Source organism: Nanorana parkeri, unplaced genomic scaffold (genome assembly GCF_000935625.1).
Source record: "Nanorana parkeri isolate BGI_ZX_2015 unplaced genomic scaffold, ASM93562v1 scaffold107, whole genome shotgun sequence".
Taxonomy (NCBI): Eukaryota; Metazoa; Chordata; class Amphibia; order Anura; family Dicroglossidae; genus Nanorana; species Nanorana parkeri.
Window position 1 is genome coordinate 1,656,988 of NW_017306375.1, and position 22,526 is coordinate 1,679,513.

The window sequence follows — 22,526 nt, forward strand, 5'->3', positions numbered from 1 at the left end:
CTCTGCACAGCGTTATATTCTGACCTCTACATTACACCGCTGCACTACGTTACATACTGACCTCTACATTACACCACTGACCTCTGCACTGCATTACACTCTGACCTCTACATTTCACAGCTGACTTCTGCACTGCATTACATTCTGACCTCTACATTACACCGCTGACTTCTGCACTGCGTTACATTCTGACCTCTACATTACACTGCTGACTTCTGCACTGCGTTACATTCTGACCTCTACATTACACCGTTTCACTGCATTACATACTGACCTCTGCACTGTGCATCACACCACTCACCTCAGCATTGTGCGTTTATACTTGCCTTTGTACTCTAAGTCACACAGCTGACCTCTGTACTGTGCGTCACACTGCTGAGCTCTGTACTGTGTGTTACACCTCTGTACTATGCGTTAGACCACTGACTTCTGTACTGTGCGTCACACTGCTGACCTCTGTACCCTGCATTAGACTGCTGACTTCTGTACTATGCATCGCACTGCTGACCTCTTTACTGTGCGTTACACCACTGAGCTCTACACGGTGTGTTACACTGATGAGCTCTGTACTGTCTGTTACACCACTGACCTTTGTGCCCTGTGTTATAAACTCTGTGTTATAAACTCAGAAAAAGCAGAAGGGGAGCGGAGCAAGACTGGGTGCACATGCTGGGTGACAGGGTCTTAGCTAGTGTTATTACACATGATTTTTGACACCTACAAAGTCCTTCAAACTAGCGATGCACTGATACCAGTATTGGTGAACGTGCCCTGATACTAAAAACCGATAGTGGCGCTTTAATTTTTCAAATTGATTCGGCTGCGTTAGATCCCAAATTTGCTGGGGACCACGCAGCAGCCTTCTGGGGGACCACATGGTGCCTGCTTAAAGCTCTTCCGTCACCCCCCCCCCTGCTAAGACCCTCCCCACCCCTTCTGAGACCTTCCACACTTCTCCTGAGACCTTCAGGCTGACACCCCAGGGCAGAGCAGCAAAGAGTATGTAGCAATTTAATATACTATAATTCTGCATTGCTGTATAATGTATTGCTGGGATTTGTACTCCTCTCTACCTGAAAGTATTATTCTGCATTGCTTTAAAATGTATTGCTGGGATTTGTACTCCTCTCTACCTGAAAGTATTATTCTGCATTGCTGTATAATGTATTGCTGGGATTTGTAGTTCTCTATAGCAGGTGCCATTCTGCATTGCTGTATAATGTATTGCTGGAATGTGTACTTATCTGTAGCTGTTGGTATTATTCTGCATTGCTGTACAATGTATTTCTGAGATTTATAGTCCTCTATAGCTGATGGTATTATTCTGCATTGCTGTATAATGTGCTGAGATTTGTAGTCCCTCTACAGCTTGAAGTCAGTGGCAGAACTAAAAGGGGCGCAGTGGTCGTGTGCGCGCAAGGCACTGAGGAGGCATCCCTCCACTACTGGTGTGCTATAATTTTCCTCAACCCAGAAATGTTCCTACCACGTCACTTCCAGGTGCGCATGTGCATAAAGAAAGGGGGTCATGAAAACATCTGATTCGGATGACACCGCCCCAGTGTAATAGACATGGTCGAGAAAATTTATGGGGTCGAGAAAAATTATAGAACACTGACTTTGACATTGTCCACCCCCTCCCAACAGCCCATACCCTAGAAGTCTGCGGGTGAGAGTGCCTAAGTACCGGACATGGAGCGGAGTAAGGCCAGAACCATGCAGGGAGCCCAGCAGGAGGAGAGTGCCATCCCCCAGCCAGTCACCCCTTTCATGGACTTACTAGTGAGTCCCCACATCACCTGACCATTCACACTACCGTTGCAAAAGTGGCAGGTGGGGGCTGGGGAGAAGATGAAAGGGGGAGGTGGGCCGAATCACTGCACCATGGGCCTCTGGGTTGTACTTGCCCCCTGGGCTTAAAGTTGCCAGTCAGCCCCTGCTGCAAGGGTTAATAAAGAGGTAGAAAAAGTTTTAAATGCATTGTCCTTTTGCAGTTTTTTAGCAAGTGCTCATGATTTTACAGAAGAACTCCAGGAAAAAACGTATTAACACTTCCAGTGGCGCTACCCCCACACTGTTAGGGTTAACTGCTCATTTTTGTCCAGGTAAAAAAAAAAAAAAGTTAAACTTACCCAATGCTCTGAACTGGCTTGCTCTTAGACTGGTCTTTCCAACCTCTCTCCCCCACCTCTGCAGCGGACCAAGGTTCTTTACACAGTGCAAAGACATGAGGATGCTGAGGAAGATTTAAATGCTGCAGTGTAGGAGGAGAGAGGCTGGAGGAAGCGCTGTGACAGCTGGCAAGCTCGGAGGCTCAGATGAATATACCTTTGTTATTTTAGCATCTAGACAAAAATGAGCAATTAACCCTTGCAGTGCGGGAGTAGCCCCACTACAAGAGTTAAGAAAAAGTTTTCCTGGAGATCTTCTTTAAACCTACAGGTACATTTATTAACTTGACACGGCTTTATCTTTTATATTTAGAGTTGAATTCCAGCCAAAACCTATTTTTAGTTATCTATTGCTGTTGAGGCCTTATTAGGGAGATTTTTTCTCACTTTGTGTGTGCTGTGCACGCTGGAAGTGCAGAGGTCAGGTGTATAAACAGCACAACCTACAGAGTGCAGTGTTTAAAAGTATATCTGTTAAAGTAGGTAATATACATTAGCCAGCGGTGTGTAATGTGCAACTTGCAACTTGTACACAGTTCAGGGGTCAGCAGTATGTATTGTGCATCCCAGTTTACGGAGTGCAAAGTTCAATAGTGTGTAATGCACAGTCCAATGTATAGAGTGCAGTGATCAGGAGTATGTAATGTACAGCTCATTGTACTGGCCTAGCAACCACTCTGGGCCACTGTTCTTCTCTTATTGTCCTTCCCCATCCAGTCATATCACCCCATCCTGCTTACTTGCCTCTCTGCAGTGGCTAGGCAAGGAGGCAGTCAAGGGGCCATTTGCAACACACCTGTGACTTACCTGTCTCCTTGCCTGGACCACCAGGTGCCGGTCTGCGTGTGAAGTCTGGTAGGGTTTATTTTTCAACTCCTACCAGGCCTCACAAGCAGAGCGGCACCTAGCAACGAGTACGAAAAAGTTCTTCCAGGCTTCCCCTCTAGCTATATGCCATTTGACATATCACAGCCAAGGAAAAACCTGGGAGAGCTTTCCTTAAAGGAGAACTATGGGGTCAGTGCTTTTCCCCATAGTTCTCCTAAGGGTCACGGGAGGATACAAACTAGCGTCCCCCGTGACCCAAAGCTCAATGTACAGCGATCTACAGCTCGCGGTATACCGAGACGCTGCAGCCGTGACGGATCCCGACATTACTGTCGAGATCCATCCAGCTGTGTGATTGACAGCTGGCTCTGACTATCTAGAGGCAGAGTCGGCTGTACCTGCCCCCTCCCCCGTCCGTTCCGCCAGACAGCGCTGGAGGATCGGAGCGGGGAGGGGAGGAATCCCTGCAGAGAGCCGTGAGTGACAGTCACAGCTCTCTGCAGGGACAGGATCGAGAAGTGAGCGAGCGATGGTATGTGTTCGCTCACTTCCCGATCTATTGAGCCGACCTGAGACAGTTTCATTGTCACAGGTCGGCTAGAACTATGAGGCTGAGTGGTTTTCACTCACCTCATAGTTCTCCTTTAACTGTGTATTTCTGCATTACAGTGACATTACTGCAGGTGAGCTTCTGTAGAGCTGCAGGCAACAAGACCTGTGATTTTGTAGGGACTCTGCCTAGTGGTCACTATGCACTAAATCTGAAGTCTGGGCCTAGAGATGCCTCTGTTAAGCATTAAAAGAAAACATATACAAAACAACATGAAGAACTACACAAAAACATACCAATCAATTTGATTTGCTATCACAAAGCTCCATTCGGGTGCGATTGATCAATACAAGAGGCTGCTACATTTTACTAAGGTAGTTTACTCTATAGAGAAACACTTGTTTAGTGATCATTTGTTACTGCTAGCGTTTAATCTCTGTTATTTTTAGTAGCAGGATTAAGTTATTAAAAATCTTCGGTGTAGCTCTAGCCTCATCAGGTGACTGCCAGCAAGTGGTTAACGGATAGGTTTACCTTTGGCAGACCTTTTTAATAATAGTGGCCATTCAGACAAGGTGCCCCAGTAGGTAAAAAAACACCAGTTCAGTAAACAAATATTGAATACTGCAAGTGCTTTCCCTTCAGGCTATTTTTTCTAAATTACTATAATATTTCTTTACATTCCTGTCCTGTTTAATTTCAGGGAGGCTCCAGCCATTGATGCTCGCCCCCCAACCCCAGCATTACTGGAGTGAGCAACTCTCTGTTTTTAAACTGCGCATTTACAGTGCACTCCCCAGATAGCAAGGATAACTTGCTACAAACTTGTGGCAGGGTGAAATTTTAATTTTTGTTAAAGGAGAACTATGAGATGAGTAAGCTATCTGGATCTCTCTTCCCCCATTAAATCAGTGGCTGAGCTTCAGCGCTGGACAGTCCTTTTTATCTTTAAAATGTCAATAATAAGGTTTCCGTGCTACGGTAGATACATCTAAAAATAAATAAAGGAAGCTGCTATACTAAAAGTGCAATCACTTAAAAGATGTAGAAAAAGAGTGCACATCGCTACCTGTTCAAAAAAGTTAGAAGTAAACAATAACCTATCCTAATAAAAGTGCATAGTCATTCCTTTTAACAGTGCATAAAATTCATTAAAGGAGAACTATGGGGTTAAGGCTTTTCCCCATAGTTCTCCTTAGGGTAACGGGAGGACACAAACTAGCGTCCTCGCGTCACCCTAGGCTCAGTATAGCGGTATACTGAGACGCGCAGTATACAGCAAGCTGCTGCTCGCGGTATACTGAGACGCCGCAGCTGAAGCGGATCCCAACAATTGTGCCCGGATCCGCCCAGCTGCGTGACTGACAGCTGGCTCTGCCTATCTAAAGGCAGAGCCAGCTGTACCCTCCCCCGTCCGTTCCGTCAGTCAGCACTGGCGGATCTACTGAGCCGACCAGTGACAGTCTCATTGTCACAGGTTTGCTAGAACTATGAGGTGAGTGGAAACCACTCACCTCATAGTTCTCCTTTAATAACTGGTGCATCATAAAGCTATAAATATATTAAATGAGTGCGACTTATAACTGTGTAAAAAGTGCTAATCGACCAATCAAAATACAGCTGAACATGAATAAATAACAATCCTCCTAAAAATGCATAATGAATTCCTAATAAAGTGCTTCCAGATCATAGTAAAATATGTGATAAAGTGAACTAATTAATCATGAGATGATGGTTTAAACATAGGATAGGTTATTGTTTACTGTTAACTTTTTTTTAACAGGTAGCGCTGTACACTCTTTTTCTGTATCTTTTTACCTTTAGGGTCTATTCACACCACATCCAGATCATCTTCAGATTAGATTGTTTCCGGACCCAAAATGCATCCTAATGTATCCCTATGCTATTTATGGCCTCTGTTCCAGACCAGAAAAATACTCCATGTCTCATTTTGTCTGGTCTGGAATACACTGGAACGCATGAAAACGCACTGGAGCGCACCTGAAAGCCCATTTTCAGCTAAAAAAAAGCACAAAAAAACCCCCAGCTCTAGAACGTGGCAAATACGCTGTAAAAATGCAGCAAAAACGCAATGCACTGCGTTCCAGATCTGGTCCGGAAAATGGTGTAAACCTGTCCTTAAGACTCCATTGTCTGTATGGTCACTTTTATAAAAAAGTTCTGCCAAGGGTAAACTTATGCTATAAATCTCTTATTAATGAGATGAAAATGGCCTGTTTTGCTTTAGCCCTGAATTAACTAAATTATTCCATACATCAAAGGTTGGTGATAGAGGATTTTTCCATCAGAAGAAAATTGCTTTTTAAGTAAAAATATGATTGATAGGGGAGAATATCAAAGCTGGTTGCATGAAGTTCAGTCAACATAATGTTATATACATTATGGCATTATGACATTAAGGCATTATGAACCTTTTACACTGGGTAAGTTTATCTTTAGCTGAGAGCCTGGCAAGTATTATATCCATATTGCATCTCTTAAGAGGCCCAATGTATCTGTACCAGTCTTGAGGTCCTTTACTGAGTATGCTTCTGTTATCATTAAAGTAAACATATCACAGGCTTGACAGATGGCAGGTGAACAAAGGAAAAGTAAGAAGTGGAAAAACTTAGATTGATTTTTAATGTAATGAAAAAATCCTTAAACCTCAACTCCAGCTACAACTTTTTATATTGTTTTTTATAGTGGGAGGGAAGGGTTAAAGCCTTTGTCAGGACTCTATTGCTGTCTGTGCTCCATTGGAGAGATGTTAAATTGTTTACATTTCCAATGGGACAGCCTACATCCACACACCAAAGCATCCCATTACTAATTTGCTTTGCTGCCATTATGTGGACCTACTGCTAAAAATGAAATTGCATTGGGCAACACTAGTTGTATGCAACAAAAACACAGTCAAAAAGAATGCATCTGTATCTTACATTACTTTTGCTACCTTCAGTGCTGGCTGGTAGGTTACATTTTTGTTCGAACACTTACAGTCATCATGTTTCCGAACAGTTGGCTTTCCACTTTCAGCTCAGCTTCTCTAAACTTCCTGTCCAGTACAGAATCACAAGAGACAGAGCAGACTATAGCAGCTGTCCATCTACTAGCTTAGAGAATGGAAGATGGAGGAGAGGGGAGGCGGGGGAGGGCAGTGGCTCACCTTGCTGTGCCTGTGTGTTTGTGGAGCTTGGGAAATATCAAGCTGAGGTATATGAATGGATCTCCGTTCATGCCAAAAGCATCATTTTACAAATGTAGCTATGCAACAAGCATGTTTGGAAAATTAAATTAATAATTTAGACCCACATTAAGGATTATTACAGCTCTACTCAAGTGAGATTATCTCTAAGCAGGATTTCTTACAAATCAATAGGGATGCACAGATACTTTTCGAGTACCAGTGCAGATACTTGGCATTTTCATGAGAACTACCAGGGTTGCAGCGGTTGCAGCTGGGACCTGGCTCTGGCGCTCCACCACTGTCCTGAAATCATTAGTCTGTATTGTTTTAGAAAAACGGTCACATGACACTAAACAAAAATGTATCAGTACTCGTACTTGTAAGTACTCGGCAAGAACCAGTACTCGTACTCGCAAAACTGGTATCTGTGCATCCCTTTATTTATATTTATAAAAACAAAATCATACATTAAAACAAAGATGTACAAATCCCGGGAGCTCCGTATGCTCCTTACAAATGACAGCTGCCTCCTAATTTTTGAATTTTTCTCTAGTCTAGTCTTGGAGCTCAAAAGTATCGGTACATGTACTCGTACTTGTACCGAGTACTGTACTTGGTATCTGTGCAACCCTACAAATCAATGTTTAAAAATGTTGACTTGTAGGTATTTATTTACTAAAGGTTATTTTGCTGTTCACTTTGCAAGGTAATTTTCACTTTGGAAGGGAATCCCCCTTCGTTTAGTGGATGAGGTGAAGCTTTGGTGACTTTCAGTAGACTGTGCACAAGATTTAGGCCCCTTTCACACTGCCGGTTTGATCGGGTCCGCTTGTCAGTTTTTCAGGCGGACCCAATCGTATGCAAGTCTATGGGCAGCCGTATGTAAACGGACGACCATCCGTTTACAGCCGGTTACCCTCTGGCTCCGGCCGAGTCCGGGAAAACAGACAGATTAGAGATCCATTTCATTGGACCGGATTGTGGCAGATCAGGGGTAATCTGATGTAAATGGACACATGTCTGTTTACATCAGATTCCCTATTGACCAACATTGAGTCCGGCAGTTTCTGTATTTTTCTTAATCGCAAGGTGGAGGAATAAACAATACAGACACGGATGTCACAGCGGTGACATCCCCTTAGTACTACTCTGATCAGGCCATGTGAAAGGGGCCTCAGCGAAGAGACTTCATGCACAGTGGACCTGATACATTTTAACTTGATGCAAAAAATGTGTGTAAAGTTTATGTACAGAAATAGTTGAGGAGACAGTAAACTTCTTGACTTTTAATTCATTTTGCTTTCTCAGCTAATTTCCTCTCTTAATCTCTCCTTCCTAAAGAAGAAATCCAGGAATTTTAAAAACTTTCCCTTGCAGTGGGCCTACCCCCCGCACTCCAAGAGTTAAGTGCTCTAAGGGATGGAATAAAGCAGATATACCCACCTGATCATTGATTCAGCCAAGCTTCCAGACCAGTCCCTGTAGCCTCTTCTCATTTGGGCTCAGTGGCCACCTAGTTGCCAAAGTCCTCTTTGGCCATTGGTTGGCCACTGATGATTTAACTTACTCCCTGGCAGGGATGACATAAATAGGCTACAGTGCAGCGGCATTCGGCTCGGCTATTCTGCTCGCTACAACTTGCACCAATTGTCATTTAATGACAGCCCAGTGTCCTCAAATGACCTGAGGATGCCGGTCTGTCATTGAATGACAACAACTGGGCGGAGCCAGCCGTGACATCACTGCTGGCTCCGTCTAGTCGTCATTTGTGGGAAAAGGGTCTGCTTCAGCAGACTGTGCTCCCCGCTTCGGCTGTGACCACGGCTCAGCCGAGCTGAAGCACATGCACTCGGCTTGTGAATAGCCCGTACAGTCGAACCAAAGGGCTCCGGCGGCTGCAGTGAGCCAAAGGATCAACCGAAGCTACGGCTAAATCCTTCAGCTCCTTAGTGAATAACCCTCTAAATCTTTAACCTCTTGTTAGGAGAGACAGTGTGATAATAAGATCTGCCAGCACAGTACAGACAGGTAAAGATTAACTCCACACACTTCCTCCTTAACATTACATAGGGTGGATGCCAAGCAGGATTTTTAGCAAGTAAAATGCACTTAGAAATGGAAGCAGTATTTTTTTTTAACTATTATGCTATACAAGGTATGCTGTGTGAATGGGAACATGTAACAATTAAAAAAGTAGGTGTTGTGTCAATCAGGATATTGTTATTTTTAATTTCCAGGGCAAATATACAAGTTACGCACTAGATTTTGTTTAGCTTTTAAACTAGTTTTTTTCCCCCGTTTATTTTAGGATTGATCTGCTTTATAAAGATCACTTTTGGACAAGGCATTCTTATTTCATATGGGATAAAGTAAAGAACAAGACAGTTTTGCATTGCTAATACTGTAATCTGGCTAAATTACTTTGTTATTCTAAATATAGCCGACAAATCATTTAATCAACGCTGCAGCTTTTGGCCTTAGCCACATAATAGTTAGCATGTGTCTGGAGTAGTGCATTTAAACCCCCAATAAATACAAAACACTTCTTTATTTTTTGCACGTACTATATATTGCACTTTTAGTTTAATCTGATAGGGCCTACAGCTTTCATACTGAAACAGTAATTTAAGGCTTATGAATGCACTGATAATATTGGGAATTCTAAAGCAGCTTCTTTTATACGCAGGGCACTGTAGAAGGCCACCCCAGCAAGGAGATTACACTGAATTAATAAACAAATGATTGGCTAGTGAGTTAGGACCCATTTATAATTAATTTAACAATGCATTTTGTATTTACGGATAATTAGTTTTTGTGAGAATATTCATCAACTCTTATCTCTGCCCTGCATACCAGGAAACATATTTAGTGTTAATAACTTCCTAATTAGACCACTTTAGTAAAAACAACCAAACAATCCACCTACACCATTATTCAGAATTCCAGTAGAATTACTACATTTAATGTAGTAATAAATATTAGACAACCCACAGTTTGAATAGTTACAAAGACTGTAGTATCCACAAAAGGGGCATAACATAACATAAAAGGAAACAAATAAAGTTCACTTAATGGATTGGAGGATATAAGAAATATGCACTTAGCAAATATTTGCATTTCCTGAACATAATAACCCACACACATTTGGAATATTTGTCCATACTTTGTATAGTGGTGGCTACTTTACAACCCACATAGGGACCATGGGGAACAAAAGTAGCCACCCTCCAGAAGGAAGGACAATGTCAGCACCAATTCAGTGAAGATTTAAAGATCTATAGTTTAGTGATACACAAATAAGTTAAATTTTTGTTAATAGTTAAGGTACTTGAATGCATTTTTAAGATGTAACTCCTGAGTTTAGTGTCACTTTAATGGTAGCCACTGTCAATTATTTCTAACTGGTGACTCTCTGTCATTTGGTATGCCAGTTCAGAGCCTTAGAGCTGGAAAACAACGTTCTAGTGTTTTCTCTCTTTGGACTGTCCTCTGCATTTAACACTGCTAACCAGACCACCCTTTATTACACACACACTGCATTTTTTTGGCTGTTGAGAAAATGCCTTCTTACGGTATTCCTCTTGCTTACAAGATTTTTTTACCGTACCGTGGTCTCCTATCCCACCAGTATGCAGGTGACACCCAGATCTACATAATCACTCCTAATACATTGGGGCAGCCATATATGCTCAGATTATAGGGGCTATTCACAAAGCTGCCCAAAGGCAGCTGAGTGAATAACCCAGCCGTAGTGAAGTGAGCAGAACGACGTTCAGGTATTCACTCCGTTTCAGTACAGCTGATTTACATTGGCTGCCTTCGGTCAGCCGAACATGCTGTGCATGTTCGGCTGAGTCAAGGGCAGAGGGAGTTCGACTTAGCCGATCCAACATCTGGATCCGAATGCCGCCTAGCAAAAAAAGAGTTGAAATTTTTTTTTAAAATGGAAATAAATAGGAAAGTAATTAAAAACCATAATTAAAAAAACAATTTGGCGGAGCCAGTGGGCACATCTAGCTCCGCCGAACTGTTTCCTATTGAGCGGCACCTGCCAGAGTCTTCTAGCAGGTCCCGGCCACTGAATAACAACTGGGTGGAGCCGGCCATGACGTTACAGTTGTTATTGGTTACTGACAGATCAGCGTCCCCAGGTCATTTGGGAACGCTGTCATCTCAACTGGGCGGAGCAAGCCGTGAGATCACAGCTGGCTCCAAACAGCTGTCAACCAGCTTCAACCTTCGGCAGGCCGCTCTCCCCGCTGCGGTTGTCACTTCGGGTTAGTCGAGCCGAAGCATATGCTTCTGGCTCGGCTGAGCCACTCTGCTGCCATCGGCTGCTGTAGGACTATAGTGAATTGAGTTTAAATGATCCGAAGGGCTGAGGTGGCCGAAGTGAGATGAAGGATCAGCCGAAGCTACGGCTGGATCCTTCAGCTTTTTAGTGAATAATCCCCTATATGTTTAGGGACAGCATAGAACTTTGCAGAGCTACACAATGATCATACTTTACTGCTTGTTTTCAAAATGCAAGTGTATTTGTCGGTCAACGCAATAAAAATGTATCAGTATTGTGTTGTTGATAATGTATATCAACATTTCTTTTGCAGGTAGTTTGAATGAGTAAAATATAGAGCTACCTCTAGTCATTAATCTAGAAAACATTCTGTGAGGGTTATTAACAAAGCTAGCCGAAGGATCAGCCGTAGCTCTGGCTGATCCTTCGGCTAGCTTCGGCCACCTGAGCCCTACGGTTCAGTACAACAGTACAACTGCTGTACAGGCTATTCACTATAGTCCGTACAGTTCCCGAAGCTGGCCGAGCCGAAGTGAAACCAGAAGCGGGGCGAACGGCCGGTCATTGAGCGGCCGAAAGCTTCGCAACTCGCAAAAGCTCCGGGTTGTGACGTCGGCCGGCTTCACACAGTTGTTATTAATTGGCGGAGACCTGCTAGAAGACTCTAGCAGGTCCCGGACAATAGGACACAGTTGGGTGGAGCTAGCTGTCACTGCTAGCTCCGCCCAATTGTTTCTTTCTTTTTTCAATAATCTTTCTTTTTTTCTTTTTTCAATAATGTTTATTGTTTTTCTTTTTTTTTTCAAATCTTTATTTTTAAAAATATATCATTTATTTACATTTATAAACATTTTTTTCAACTTTTTTTTCAACTTTTTTCTATTTTGCTCGGTACCAAGCAGAATAGCCGAGCCGAATGCCTCTCGGTGGCATTCGGCTATTCACTCACTGCTGTTCGGCCCCTATGAAAAGCAGCGAGTAGCCTGCCGGAGGTTCGTCTCAGCCGATCCAGATGTTGGATCGGCGGAGTCAAACTCCTTCTTCACTTCAGCTCAGTCGAACATGCTGAGCACGTTCAGCTGAACTGAAGCCAGCCGAAGCAAGCCGATGTACTGCTGATTTCAGCCGATGTACGGCTGAAATCAGCTGTGAATAGCCGAACAGGCTCACTTCACTTCGGGTGGGTTATTTACTCAGCTGCCTTTGGCAGCTTTGTGATTAACCCTCTGTGCCTTTAACACAAAACAAAAATGTAGAAAAGCAAGTATTTAAAAACATAAAAGTTAAACTATTTAAGTGCAAACATAATGCATACAATAATTAAGATATACAAATGGGCAAGGGAAGGTATTCAAGATACAAAATTATTAACACAAAGCGTATTCAATTCACGCTGTGGGAACTTGCAAAAGTTCCCCAAAGGGGGATCCCACCATGGTTACAAAGTGTAGAACAAAAAGTATCGTAAAAAATTAATTTATTTTTAGATATATTAAAATGTATACGTATCAAAAGACCAAACAAACATATAAACATCACATATATGACTGCTCTCGGGCTGGTATCATAGAAAGTGCAAGTGGATATAAACATACATTTCTATTCATAAGAAAAATTATACAAATAAGGTGTGCCCTGGGATGCTTGTATACCTATTGACCGTGTGTTAAATATCAGAAGGGTATCTGTGAACTCTAAATCTCAGAGTTAGAAAAAGGGAAAAGAGTCAGTCTCCTAGATCAAAAATGAGCATACACGTGTATGAAAAAAAATATATATATTGATGAAGAAAAATAGGAAGAAAAAATAAGACCGGATAAATAAAGTCAAAAGGCTTTGTTTGAATAATAAATGTTGCACTCACAGTAATGTATCTTCACTCTTGGGTCAGGATCAGGAGACCGGAGTATGTAAGAGCCCAGCTATAGATGTAGGAGCGGTTCAGGAGATATTTAACCTCATCTCGGCTTTTTGCTATCGAAATTAGCCTTTACTGAACTGTAGATGCAGGAAAGGTTCAGGAGATATTTAACCTTATCTCGGCTTTTTGCTTTTCAGATTCGCCTTTACTGAACGTGTGTTTTTGATTGTGTGTTGGTTGCATCCAGAGCAAAAGAAATAAATCCTCCTGGTTGGATTGAAGATGTACCTTTTTTGTGCTTAATCCAGTGTAGTGTCTCGTTCATATAGATGAATCTTGAGACCGGGAAGGTATCGCCATTCACATACCGTTGATCCGCTGTGGACGCAATAGGTTCAGGAGATCCAACTCTTTCTCGGCTTGTTTTATTCATTGTGGATGTTGCGCCTTTACTGAACGAATGCTCCAGCTTGTTTGGTAACTGTGTCCAAACCGGAGGGCACTCTCTTTAGCTGGATCAATGGTTTCTAGGTACTGTTCTGCTTCCAGACATCAGCATGTAGCTCAAATAGTAATCTTTTCTCTTTAGCCAGCTCTGGGTATTATAGTCCTCCAATAAAGTGTATTAGAGAGTTTCTCATCACGGAAAAAGCAAATATACAGGGCGGCCTTAGGCCGAGGCAGTCAATACAAAACCCACGTATGAAATTAATGGTAAAAGCCGCGCTGTGTGAATGAGACTGCAAAGTGTCAGATATAGTAGATACTGACCTTGGGGTAATGTGATACAATGTGTAAAAAGTGCAAAACAAAAAAGAAACGCATGCATATAACATGCACCTTAGTGTAAATGTAATTGCTACAAAATATCCATAATGAAAAATCAAATGCACTAAATATTAACTGTGAATGTGTGTGACACCCCTGATGAAGTCACGCCCTTTGACGTAACGTACGTAGGGTGGAGTAGAGGAGCTGAGCGATTTGCACACAGTGTCTGTGGCTGCTTACAAAATACCTCAATTTTATCTATGATATGTGAGTAGTATTCCCCTTTTTTTAATAAAGTCTAGTATCCTTTTAAAACCATCTGCACTACGAGTTTCCACTTTTTATTTTATCTGATGCATGGGCCATTCGGATGAACTGTCTGTTTCCAATTCCTGAGACTGCAAGAGAGTCTGTACCTGAGAGGAGGTAATCACTGGGAGGTATTCGGCATATAGAGTAGTGGCGCGAGGTTTCACATCATTCAATACAAAACCCACGCCTAAGACGCGTTTCACCCCCCACCGGGGCTTCGTCACAGATACCCTTCTGATATTTAACACCACGGTCAATAGGTATACAAGCATCCCAGAGCGCACCTTATTTATATAATTTTTCTTATGAATAGAAATGTATGTTTATATCCACTTGCACTTTCTATGATACCAGCCGAGAGCAGTCATATATGTGATGTTTGTTTGGTCTTTTGATACGTATACATTTTAATATATCTAAAAATAAATTAATTTTTTACGATCATTTTTGTTCTACACTTTGTAGACATGGTGGGATCCCCCTTTGGGGAGCTTTTGCGTTTTTGCATACAATAATTACTCAAAATATGCGCATACTATACACTTTGCTTGTCCTTTTAAGCTGCTGAATTTTTGTCTCCTTCTTTCACATTTTTCTTTTTTCTTTCTTTTAACAGGACCTGCATGTCCTGGGATCAAAAAACAAACAAACAAACGCTATCATTCTTACTCATTAACTTTCTGAGAGCCCAAAGCGGCCATACTTCTCTTGTATAACTTAGTTTCTCAATATAGAAAATATATAGGTATTATACAAAAATCAATAATAAAAGCAATAGTTACAGTTTTTTGGGTATACATTGTTTTCTATATATCTGATAAATACTATCAATACTTCATAAATGTTGTTAATACTTTGAAATGTGATATTATTAATGTTGTGCCTCTTTCTAAATTTTAGGTACTAATGGGAATTCTGCAAGTGGGCTTTGTTTCTGTATACCTGTCGGACTCCTTGCTTAGTGGATTTGCAACAGGTGCATCATTCACAATCCTTACATCTCAAATAAAATATCTTTTAGGCTTAAGTATACCACGTGCCAATGGAATTGGCTCTTCTATATATACTTGGATGTATATCTTCCAGAACATTCACCTGACCAACATTTGTGATCTTGTTACCAGCATTTTGTGCCTTTTAGTTCTGATTCCAACCAAAGAACTTAATGAATGTTTCAAGTCCAAGCTTAAGGCTCCAATCCCTGTTGAACTCTTTGTAGTTGTCGGGGCGACTCTTGCCTCTCACTTTGGTCATCTCAAAGAACAATATGGCTCTAGTATTGCAGGGCATATCCCTACTGGATTTCTAATGCCAAAGCCACCAGAATGGAACCTAATTCCCAATGTTGCTTTAGGGGCTTTGTCCATTGCAATAATTGGATTTGCAATCACGGTCTCCCTCTCAGAGATGTTTGCTAAGAAACATGGGTATGAGGTGAAGGCCAATCAGGAAATGTACGCTATTGGATTCTGCAATATCATCCCATCATTTTTTCATTGCTTTACCACAAGTGCCGCACTTGCCAAAACACTAGTTAAAGAGTCTACTGGCTGCAAAACTCAAATCTCAGGAATTATGACCTCTCTGATCATTCTGCTTGTCCTCTTGGTAATAGCTCCTCTTTTCTATTCACTTCAGAAATGTGTTTTGGGGGTTATAACCATAGTAAATTTAAGAGGTGCTCTCAGAAAGTTTTTAGATTTGCCCAAGATGTGGAAAGTAAACAAAGTGGACACTGTCATTTGGTTGGTTACCATGTTTGCATCTGCAGTAATTAGCACTGAGCTTGGACTTTTGATTGGTATCGCATTTTCTATGGTTTGTGTCATTGTAAGATCTCAAACACCAACATCATCATTATTAGGTAGGGTGGAAGCTTCTGAAGTTTATGAGTCTATGACTGTCTACAAGGATCTCAACACCACAAAAGGTGTCCCGGTGTTTCGATTTGAAGCCCCACTGTATTATGTGAACAAACATTCTTTCAAATCAGCACTGTATAAACATATTGGAGTGGATCCGCTTTTGGTGGCTACAGCAGAAAAGAAAGCAGCAAAAAAGAAAGAGAAACTAAACAAAAAGAATGTCATTATAGAGAGCAAATTTGCTGAGGTGGAAACTTTTTTGCATCTCTACCAGGAACAAATGCCCCTACATTCCGTAGTTATTGATTGTAGTGCAATTCAGTTCATAGACACTGCAGGTCTAAACACTTTAAAAGAGGTCGTAAAAGATTATAATGAAATTGGGGTCCGTGTTTTGCTGGCCCAGTGCAATATGTCTATGAGGAATTCTCTTAGAAATGGTGATTATTTTAAAAAGGAAGAAGGTTTCTTGGTATTTTATAGCATCCATCAGGCTGTGCAGTATGCACTATATGCACAGGAGCAAAAAGATGCTTGTGTGAACGGGTCTGCTGTTTGATTGCACTTCTAGTTTACAGTTCCAGCAGGTGGTGCTATATGTTAAAATATCCACTACAAAAATTGGCAGTGAATAAATTCCCACAAACTTAGATAAAACATAGTCATCAGATCTAAAACTAGATATATTTAATTTGCCATTTAACTGCGGATAACAAACGATGCTGTTCTCAACAAAAAATGATTAACAAAAAAATTCCCAAGACATGGCATTCTACAGTTTTTATCAAATGCCACAGCATGAAAAATTAAAGTGTAACGTGGACAGCAATTAGGGGGCTATACCTTAACCGTTAAGTTATAGCCTTATTTGGACAGTGCAGGTTACGGCTTAACCTACACTGTCCAAACAAAAAACTTGGTTGGAGTATCACAATAATCACAGTTGATTCTGTGCCATCTGAGTACCCTGACCAGCACCATGTCTTACTTGGCATATGTTATATCAGTGGAGATCAGCCATTCGGTGGTGAGTTAAAGAAATTCTGCATGAATCGGGGCCCTGAGGCTGGGGACTAATCTTCAAACACTGCACTCGCTTCTGATAAGGCATCTAGAGGCCTCTGTAAAAATTTGTAGACACCCATGGATACTTACTAAAATACCATCAATAGAACTCATGGAAATTGTCAGCACGCACTTTTTGTATGTCAGTGTATCACAAGGACTTTAAATGAAATAACTGTGATGTGTGAAGTCCAAGGCACAGCTGTAGATCCCAAATCACAAAAAATCACCAGTATGCCAAGTATTCTTTATTGTCTGAGCCTTCAGGATGCATGTCACTTATGTGATCTGGCCATTATTGTCATCCTCCTTACAAACTAAGGACCCAGTTGTGAGAACACATTACAGATTGTTTCGTTTTCAGTCATCAGCCTTTAAAGAGAATATCTAACTTCGATTGGCTAGTTTGAGACCTCAAATGCTATGATATTATGTGACTGTGTGGGTGTAATATTCAGTCTGTCAGTGACGCATCATCATTTTACTATGACTGTTTTCTCAGGGCTGAGCGTACTTAATAGTTATTATTTTTCTATGCACTTCCCTATTTTTCTTTAATTTAAATAAAAATATAATAAATAAATATGTGGCATGTGAGAACAGTACACTGTCCATTCGTATAATAGAAAATATAATAGAATAAAAGGTATAATAGAAAGGTTTTTATTATTAAAGAATTTAATTATAAAATATAGACCTAGAGAGAGTTACACAAGCCCCTACAGCTTTTGTATGTCTACAGGTACGTCAAAAAATCCAAATGTCATATACTCATTCAGGACATTTTGTTTTATTTCTAAACAAGAAAAAACACATTTATAAAGGAAATTAAAATTAAGCTAAAAATTTATATGGTAGTCTGTCATTAGACTTGGCCAAAGCTGGCCACACATATCTTTAATTTCGGCCAATTCCTGTGAATCAGGTAAAACTCCAGCCATGAGTGACCCTGCAAACACCACCTGGCTCAATGGCCAGCTGTAGGATTATGTTATCCAGTCTCCAGAATACAGAAGCTGACAGGGAAGATTCGTCCATCCATGCTGTTTAGTGATTTCTCTCCTTCAACGTGCTTTAGGGCCACCAGTATGGCCAACTTTGATAGACTGGATAAGTATTAGTTAAAAGAATGTACAATCATTGAATGCGCACATATAGGCAGATCAAAGCAAACTGAAATATCCTTTATTGTCACTTTCTAAATAGTAAGTTCCATTTTAGAACAGCTGTTTTTAATAAACAATATGTTTTAGGGCCAAAGCTTATACCTCACTTTGTGGCCTACAGCTTTTTTGATATCTTAATTCATGAATCTACTTGGTCTAAGGTGGTGGTTGGGACTGGCTTAACAGACTGTAGGGCTGGATCTGCTAGCTATGAGACACGGGGACAATTTTATGTCAGGAGACATCCTGCAAGGGTTCACAGGAGACAAGATTCAATACTTCATCTCCTCCAACAACTTCTTTGATCTTCATTTCCTGAACACATTTGTGAAAATGCAAAAAAGTTGTTGTATTTTCTATCTCTGTATGTCACCAGACCCAGGACCTGAATCAAATAGCAAGAGGTGCAATGTCTGTGACAAAATGTGCACCCTAAAATGGCAAATTGTAGCGCAAAAAAAAATAAAAATCTGAGCATGTGATCTTGGGTTAGTATCTCAGTGCCCTACACTTAAAGTGGACCTATACTTAAATATTAACTTATTTAGATTAAAAAAGCACAGGTTAAATCTTTCAGGAACACCAGCAGTTTTTTTCAGAGAAAACACACAAAACAATACATGAATACAAATGTTAAAAGAGAACCTTTTTTGGCTATAGTTCTCTTTTGGGTCATTGGAGAATATTTACTAATGTCCTCCTGTGACCCAAATCTTAGCATGTAGCGGGCTAATACCCACTAAGAGAAAGAAGCAGCACAGTAGCTAATCAGTTCATGTGCTGAGAAGAAGCTTGCTGACAGAGTGATGACTCAATTACTGTGCTGCTTCTCTGTACACTTTGCAGTCAAAGGCTGGGGCTAGTCTAGGGGCCAGTCCAGGAGCACCTGGGCTCAGAAGAAGTGGATTTAATGATGCTGAACTAGCAAAACTATTTTTAACGTTTTTTTTTTTTTAATCTTGAACATATTAAATACAAACAATATATACAAAGCCACCATACATTCCCTTTACACTTAAAGAGGAACTTTACCCATATCTTTAAAATATCAACAAACACACCTTTACAAATGTTTAAGAATGGCAATCTACAAACACATACTTCTAGATATTTGCAGGCTTTATATGCTTTGCGTACCTTATTTCTCTTTTCTTTCCCAGTCTTCTGACAATGGCCATTTTTACTAGAGGCAGATTGCTATATCTTCCAAAGAAAAAACATGTAGATCTTCCAGAGACATTACCACCGCTTAAATGAACCCTTTCCCCACCAAAATTAGGTGGTTATTGCCATGCTTGATAATCTGTTAGTTTGTTAGAACATTAAAAATAGCTTTTTCTGAGCCTCAAGAAGGTTCAGATCACAGTGGTTATAAATAAGGATCGGAGTGGCAAAAAGTGTCGAGAATGTATACATTTATTTCAAAGTACATTTAAAAAGTGTCACAAATGACTGAATCAGATTTCACCTTCTCACCCGTACACCCATTAAAAACTAATAGACAATGTTGTCCATCTCATTCATACCATCCACTCCTACAGTCGGGCTCCACAGTTCACTAAGTAGCAATTGCTGGTGAAGCTCTACAGGAAATGGAAGAATACTGGGATAAGTCCAGGATGTGATAAATTGGGGACAAAAAAAGTTTGTGATGTTAGTCCACAATACTGGAAGATTTATTTTTAAACAGATTCCAGACATAATGGAGTCCTTTTGTAAGTCTTGATGGGTAGAAAATAATTTGACATAGATGCTTTTAAGGGCACAAGACACTTTGGTTCGGAGACCCAATGGCAAATTCTCTAACCAGGAACAATGTAAGTTTGTTTGCAGTACTCACAGTTCTAGTTCACATGGGTTTCTCTGAGTCTCTGAACACTTTAAATCGATGTCGATCCCGTCTGTGTTGCTTTCCCCGTATATCACAGGATCACTGTCTTGCTACACAGATGAATGTCTGCATTTCCTCAGTGTACACAATTTGCTGTTCAAACAGCTGGTGGGCATTTAGCCTCCATTAATAATATCCATTCAAAAGCTTCTGCATTCTGCCCAAAGCATTGCGTTAACGCATTTCGCCCCTCCTTTCTTTTCTTGGGGCTTAGTCAGAACGAAAAACGAAGACAGTGATCTTGTGTTATACGGGAGAAGCAACAGAGACGGGATCGACATTGATCCCTGCGAAGAGATTTTCCAGGTTGTGGGATAACAATCAGACTGAGAGCGATCATCACTGGGGAGGTTAACCTTTTACTCACACAAACGGTAGCCATTGCCACCTGTTTTAATGGGAACATGCACATTCACGGCATCTGCAGTTGCAATTTTGACCTTTAAAAAGAAATGTCTATCACTGATAAGAAATAAATGAGATTAAAAGTGAAAATTACCTAGCAACAGTCCCTGGTCTTTGGTTTCAAACAGAGTAAGTCCCATCTCATACAATACAGTCATGAATGACCCTTAGGATTTCTACATAGTTTTGATGGTAAATGAGAGCTGCAGCTGCCAATTGCAGCAGCTTTTTGTTGACCCTCTAGAGGTTGTTGCAGAGCCAGCACCCATCCAATCAAAAGGTCAAAGCAGGCACTCACTTACTGCCACTTATTTTAAATACAGCTATATTTCCAAGTGACATGGTTTTACACTCTGACAACCAATATATTATTGAATTGAACTTACGATTCGTTAGAGACCAAATATTTTTTTCTTTTTTTGCACATCTCACTTAGGTCTAATGTATCTCATATTCCCATTTGAACACTGTAGTATAGGTGTGTCTGTTGTCTAACTGATTGGTATCTTCTTATACATTTAAAGGATCATTTTGTATGCTGGTAACTCCATCACAGCATGGATTATGAAATATGGCTAGAGTTGAGAGTTAGAGATGTATTAAAGTGCAGCCAAAGTTCAAATGAAACAAGACTTACACATATTTATTAGTTCTAGATTGTTTTGTGATGCCATCTACTAATGAAGATTTACAAATGAGGTTGACACTGTGTTCAGAATGACTTTCCCATTCCTTCCTCACAGTTTTCGTGTTTGTCAGATTTAACCTTTACCCTAACTTAACCTAACCCCTAAATAAATCCTTAAAGAGGAACTTTGCCCTAATCTTTAAAATGACAACAAAAGCACCTATAGAAATGTTTAGTAATAGCAATCTACAAACACATGCTTATAGATAATTGTGGGTTTTTTATTCTTTGCATCCCTTATTTTTCCTTTCCTCCCCATTTTTTTCATGGTGACCATTTTCACTAAGGGCAGATGAATACATCTCCCTTTACTTCCTGGAACTCTGGCATATGTGACTGGAGCATGTAACCATGCACATCAGGGGGTAAAACATGCCTTTCCCATGAGATCTTACAAGATTTTGCAGTTTACAGATAAGATTTCCCAGCACTGCTAATGTAACTTTTCCAGGATGCATCTCTTAGACCAATGCTACATCACTAGTGCATAACAGGACCAGGAGGTGGAAAACAGTAGTTGTAAGTAATAGCAAAATATGTGTGTTTAACTAATGAATGTAAGATGATTTCATATGAGCATGCAGAGCTGGATGCTGATGCAATATCTAATGAAAGGGTGTAAAGGTCCACTCTAAAGCTGAACTCCAGGCAAACAGCAAAATACACCAATAGCTAAAAAATACACAAAAATGAGCAGACTTTTCTGTCTAGACAATTAAGGAGTAGCAAAACACTGATAAAGCATTACCTCTGCTCACTACTCATCACCTCTGCATGTTCCCTGTCAGCACATATGCATGCAGCAGGGACTGATTGGCTCTTAATGCTGCCCCTCCCTCTTCCAGTCTGACTGCTGCTATACAGGAAATGACAGGAGAATGATATCAAGACAAATTCAGGTACCTAACCTTGCTGTATGTAATAGTGTTTAATTGTTTTAAGGGAATACACAAGTGCCTTAAATTAATGTTTTATAGGAAAGTTAGTAAGAGTGACAGTTTAAAACATAAATGCAATAAAGTCATCATCATACATTGTGTACATTCCTTCCAGCCAGGGGTGCCCCTAGAAGCACAGGGGTGGGGTGGGGGTTGTATGGGGTTTGCTTATGATGCACATCCCAGGGGCAGGGGTGATGTGTGCTCATGAAGCATGTTTTGGGGGGCCCCACCACAGAATGTGCATCACGAGCCCACATCCCCCCTGCCCCAGTAAATGTGCATCACACCTACCCTCCACCCCCCGGCAGGTGCTCTCTGTGCATGTTCCAGGGTGGAGTTCTTAGGGGGAGTATTGGGGGCTCATGGAGGGCATACCAGGGGGGTAGCAGGGGCTGACTCGTATGACACAGAGGGTGAACCTCATTTTTATGTGCAACCAATGTACTAAGACACATGGGAACGCATGTAACTTGCGTTAGTATGCAACCCTCAGAGTATGGGCCATACACAAAAAATACGAGCCTGACT

The 22,526-nt window shown here is 41.0% G+C and overlaps 1 protein-coding gene across 1 annotated transcript in view; it reads left to right on the forward strand.

Moving 5' to 3' along the window:
* SLC26A2 (solute carrier family 26 member 2) overlaps positions 1–16,445 on the forward strand; it is a 45,908-nt gene extending 29,463 nt beyond the window's left edge. The window contains exon 3 of the mRNA XM_018553048.1: positions 14,878–16,445. Coding sequence (XP_018408550.1) covers positions 14,878–16,401 — 1,524 coding nt within the window. The 3' untranslated portion in view covers positions 16,402–16,445. The remainder of the gene's footprint in view (positions 1–14,877) is intronic.
* The last annotated feature ends 6,081 nt before the right edge of the window (positions 16,446–22,526 follow it).